This window comes from Phaethon lepturus, unplaced genomic scaffold (assembly GCF_000687285.1).
Source record: "Phaethon lepturus isolate BGI_N335 unplaced genomic scaffold, ASM68728v1 scaffold18455, whole genome shotgun sequence".
Classification (NCBI taxonomy): domain Eukaryota; kingdom Metazoa; phylum Chordata; class Aves; order Phaethontiformes; family Phaethontidae; genus Phaethon; species Phaethon lepturus.
The window spans coordinates 23,439-28,900 of record NW_010541392.1 but is presented as its reverse complement, the minus strand read 5'-3'; the positions used below and the strand labels follow the sequence as shown (position 1 = coordinate 28,900).

At 39.2% G+C, this 5,462-nt stretch overlaps 1 protein-coding gene across 1 annotated transcript in view; it reads right to left on the bottom strand.

Annotated features, from left to right (window-relative positions):
- Positions 1–5,129, bottom strand: part of CLUL1 (clusterin-like 1 (retinal)) — an 11,737-nt gene extending 6,608 nt beyond the window's left edge. The window contains exons 1-4 of the mRNA XM_010287732.1: positions 5,042–5,129; positions 4,009–4,118; positions 2,542–2,690; positions 1,228–1,395 (exon numbers count right to left, since the gene is read on the bottom strand). Coding sequence (XP_010286034.1) covers positions 1,228–1,395; positions 2,542–2,690; positions 4,009–4,111 — 420 coding nt within the window. The 5' untranslated portion in view covers positions 4,112–4,118; positions 5,042–5,129. The remainder of the gene's footprint in view (positions 1–1,227; positions 1,396–2,541; positions 2,691–4,008; positions 4,119–5,041) is intronic.
- Between the last annotated feature and the right edge of the window lie 333 nt (positions 5,130–5,462).

The following is a 5,462-nucleotide window of genomic DNA, read 5'->3' as shown; positions in this document are numbered from 1 at the left end:
TACACCCTTTTTTTTTTTTAAATCAGATCAGCGCTTGATCTGGCCGATAGTGCAGCTCAGGGGGGAGGTGCGTTGTGAAACGGCACTGCAGGAGCAGCCTAAGCCAGATTGCCCCTTGCTGCCTGTGTCATCAGCCACGTCCGTCATCTTTGTCCTCTTTTGTAGAAACGATTCAGGTCACAACACGTTTCTTACTTTGAATGCTTCGGATAAACCATATAAGCTCACTGAGGAAGTTACCAAGAGGGTCAAAGACAGTGACAGTGCACTATATAACTATTTCTGCAATAATTTCAGCCTGACATCCACAGCTGAAAGTCCAAGAGGTATCTAGGACAGGTATCTAAAAAGCTCAAAGTATCACCAGTAGGCTTAAATTTAATATCTTCCACAGTTTTACCTGAATAATTTTAAGAATATGCACAATTGTTAAACATCTTTGCTCTAAAGTTTGTCACTTCTGAAACACACCATGTTTCATTTTTAGGTTATCATATTTTTCAGTGCCTGGGGATGTGAAAGCTAGGTAATCTGGCTAAAATTTCAGTAGCAGTAATTGCAGAGTTTCGGTTGTTAAGCTGCACTTAAAGCATATGCCCAAATAAAAAACGTGATTACAATTTTGTTAAATCCTGTAATAATAATGTACCGAGCCAGGAAAGCATATTTTCTTTCTGGTAGAATTAGGAGAATCTGCCTTGCTGACAGTTTCTTCTGTTAAAAAAACAGTTAAGCATTTTAAAGCTGTTCTGTTACTTAAAAGAGTAAAGTCAGTATAGGAGACAATGATGTTGCATAAGTAGGTCATTTTTTTTTCCCATGGAATTTTGCTAACTATATCTATGCTTTTAACTCTCCTGATTTTCAAATGGACCATAAAGAATCTATGTGGTATTTTTCACAAACAGTTACTGAGCATCTTAATGCAAGTTCTGCTGTGAGAGACAGCACTGTATATCTGGAATGACTCCGTCGGAGTCAGGGGGATAATCAATGTCCCTGGAGTGATGCCAGGGTGCAGCCAAACTCATTTTGGCTGAATGTTCAACGAATGTAATTATGTATATTTGCTGCCATATAACTTCACATTTCCACACCCTCCAAATCAAATTAGTTTTAGGAACCTGATATAACCGGCAGAGCTGGCATTGAGAAAATAAGATGTGCTGTCTCTAAAACTGTTAGGTGAATTCAAGAGTATTTCCCAGATACAAAATTTCTTCCTACCTTTCTTCTAAATGTTGACAAACCATGTTTGCAAGTTGTATAAAATCTCATGCAGGCACTTTCTAAACAGGATTCACATTCATCCCATAAATTATTCAAGGATACTTGACATTGTCTTTCTTCTTCTTCTAATCTTTCCTTTACTTCATCCATAAGTCGCAAAGCTTGCTAAGTAAGAAAAAAGATTCAGTTGAGGGCGATTTTCAAATTAATATTCTAAATACTTATCCCAGTGTTGGCCACTCATTTTGGCTATTTATGGTCCCTTGTTTTGCTAATCCTTAACTGTTAGGGTAGATTGTCTTCTCAGCAGCAGTCATGTATGGAGGGACTGAAAACTGAAAAACTTTCTTAAAGGGTTTTTCTGTCGTTCTCTCAGAGGGCACAAAACCAAACCAGCCTACAAAACCAAACAGTCTACCTGGATCTTTGAGGTTATGAAAAAAACACATGTCTTTCTGTGCAAGAAGCATTCAATCTCTCACAAGGTTCTGTGCTCAACTTGGATCTTTTTTCTCCATATCGTATCGTCAGTATTCATCTGTTCCACAAATAGCTCTCTTTTGTTGCTTTTCTCTATTCTTTAAGGGCCTGATACTCCTAATGCTCACTCTTTCAGACTGCGCTGGAATAAAGCACTGAACAAGAGCACCGCCTGCCTCACTGGTGCCTCTTCCAGATTGCGTGGTTAGAGGTGAAGAGTCTCCATCTTTCCTTAGAAATACATCTTTCTAGCCAAGGGACATCCTGTTAATTTTACCCTGTGGCTGAATGTCTAAGCTATTTCCAGCGCAGCCTGAAAGCTTCCCTCAGGGTTGAAGCCCTGGTCTGCCAGGGCCCTGCCAGCAGGCAAGCTCTTTCTGAAGAAATTGGCAAATACCAACTAATGTTTTGACTCCTGAAATCTGAACATTCGGGTTCCTGATAGGCTAGAAAAGGATGTCTGTTGGCCCAAGTCCTGCTTCCAGGAGACAGGCAGTGAGAACCTTCACAGAGGTGCCATGAGAGTTTTCTTCCACTGGTAAGAGAAAGGGGCAGAAGCAAAGGTTTCCTATCAGTCCTGGCTTTGCTATGTGACCATGTAAAGAGATGTATGCTGCTCAGAGTGTACATACGATGCGGTTTATACTCTTCCCAGAAAACGAGAGGCACCAAGAGATCCCTTCTGGTTTGCTTATTGGCCTAAGCACAATGGCATACTCTACCACTCCTAGGAGGTAGGCTAAATCCATGTACGGCCTGCCTCATCTGTGATTAAAAATATCCATAACTTAACAAAAACACAAACAAAAATCCCAGATGCACTTCAGTTACCTGTTTTTCTTCACTGCTCTTCTTCAAGGTTTTCATCAGATCTACATGCTTATCTTCATTTCTTTCCATCATAATTTTCATCTGCTTAATACCAATCAAAGCTTTCTTTACCTCTTCATCTACATACTTCTCTCCAACTTCAGATAATACTAAAAAAAGACAAATTATACAGTGACTTAATCAAATTTTAACCCTAGCACAAATTGTCATGCACTGATGATGAAGAAGAATGAAACAATTCTATATTTCCTTACAGTTGCAGAGCCAAATCTTGAGATAGTGAATGCTGGATAACACAGAGCCAAGACAATTTCCATCAGATAAGAATCTGTCCCAGAGCCTTTGCCAGTGATCAGCTGGATATAACTCAAGCTATATACTTGGCTGTCCCTCTACTGATCACTGAATCCCAGAACAGCTGAGGCTGGAAGGCACTCTGGAGATCATAGAGTCCAACCCCCCTGCTCTAGGGTCAACTGGAGCAGGTTGCTCAGGACCTCATCCTGGGTTTTGGATATCTCCAGGGATTACTCATCTACTTCCTAATGACATAACCTATATATTTACCTTTGATCTGAAAGCAGTCTGTGACAGTCTCCCTTAACATTTTGAAAATGTAGATTTACAGATGCCTTCAACCTGCTTTCATAAAAATACATCTCTAGACTTCCTGTGAGATAATGACCATAGAGTTTTGGTGAAAGCCAGGTTGGCCCACATGTTGCACCTTGAAGCTCTTCCATGATTGCATATCCTTTATCTGTATTTGTTCCCATTGCAGAAATAACCCTGAGTATCACTGCAGCTATACAAAACAAGTGAAGAACACATCACCCTGAAACTGCCAAAAGCACACGTCAGTCATTTTGTCCTTTATATCTTTTTTCCCCTCCCCAAACTTTTTGTTTGTTACAGAAATATTATTAAAGTAGACGGAAGCAAAGGAATATTTCATGACTTCTTGGGACTCCTATCCACAAAATAAAGCCATGCTTAAAGGTGAGTATGTGCAGAATAGCTGCTTTGTTTCTAAATGAAGTAATTTATTTCAATTAATTGTAATAACCGTCTTTTACAGCTAAGCATGTAATTGTAGAATAAGCATTTGCAAAGATTATTTAAGCAACCAAAATAATTAAAAATCCATTGGACTGCATTTTGGGTTCAGTTTATATTCTAATGATCTATGAAGGACCAAATAACCTATAAAAATGTTGTAAATACTTTTTTTGTAAGGAGAGGCTTATCTGTTAATCCCTTTAGTTTCTCATCTCGGTTGTTCTTGTCTCCCCATTGTGTGTGTGTGGATGCGTGTCGTCAGCTATATGATAGTTTCTCAGCTCCACACGCGAAAGCGGATTCTCTTGTTGCCAGTGAGTGTGGAAGTCAAAATGTGCCAGAGCAAGCCTGACTGGAGACCTGAGCCCAGGGGCTTCCAGCACAGCCCTGGTAAAATAGCATACGTACGCTTCAGGTTTTCCCGGAGATTCATTTCCTCCTGCCTTGTCGGTGCACACTGATGACCGTTCAGCCATAGCACATGTATTATAAATAACCAAGAGGACTTCATCTTCTTTCTGTTAAAGAAGCAGGTTGATGCAGTTACATGTAAGCACCTTAATGATGCTCAAATGCCTAGGTGTAATGTTTACTAAGTATTATACAAGTCACATTAGTTTTGACTTCAACTGTGGTTTCGGAGATCTTTAATATACACCTAAATGCTACTGCTAGTGAAAACACATGAGTAAGAAAGAAGCCTGACCTCATTTGTAATTATCTGTTCAGACTAACTAGATTAATTCCACTGAGTGTGCACGGTGGTCTAACAGAATCAAGACATACATATATAAAACCGAAAGTTTATGCAGCTCAGTCTGTCTCTTTTCTACCTTGTGAAACACGCTAATTACTGATCTCACACCATGTTCTTAGTTCATATTATAAATGTATCCATACTAAACATTACTGCCAAATTTGAAAACAGAAATTTCTAGAATGTTGTTCCCTTCCTTGTGTCCAAACATCCAATTCCTTTAATCGTCCTTCAGGATAATACTTAATATAGCAGATGCAGTAATAGGTGTGCCAAGAAATTGGCAATTGGATCAGTCTTGTAAACAAACACATCAGCAATTGAAAGAAATTCCTACAAAATAAGGCGACGGAATGCCGTTTGCTTTATTTCTCTCCCAAGAGAAGTTAGAGGAGAAAGATTTATTTTTTAGAAACTATGCAACTACACTTTATAGTTCTCATCTGATTAAGTGAACACAGTATTTAAGTGCCTTCTCGTTAGCCAATATAGCTTTCTTGGAGATGCAGTTATCAGCTGCAAGTGCATATATAAATTAAGAGCCTGGGTTTATTTATGGCCTGGATTTACTTCTATAGTTACTTGCATATTGTACCTTTACATTTATAGTGAAAGACCAATTAACTTGGCAAAGAAATACAAACCCATTACCAAAGAAAAGTAAAAAAAAACCAACATATTTACCATTAATACTGAAACACCTCCTCTGCAAAATTGCTCCCCGCGTCAGGAAAGGGTCGGGCTGTGTTCTGATCTAATTGCTGGGAGTGTCAGGGATTTTGCCATGTTCTACTTATCTGATGAGAAGGTACTTAATCCTATTAACGAGACGGTTTGTCATTAGGCTGGAGGATTTTGCGTGTATGGGACTTCATGCTCATCCCTGCGGGCAAAACCACTAGGGGGAGCGTTGGGCAGAATTGCATAAATCAGTGTTTTTCGGACTGCTATTTTTCTGTAGTCGGTCACCTTTCATCTTGCTAGCTCTTCCATCGTCTTGCTTTTTACCTTAGGAGACATCTGCAGCTAATGTTCTTAGTGAAATTGTTACAATTAGTTTGGCTAAAAATAGCTTCCGACATTTAATCTCTTCAGCGTAGTTTTA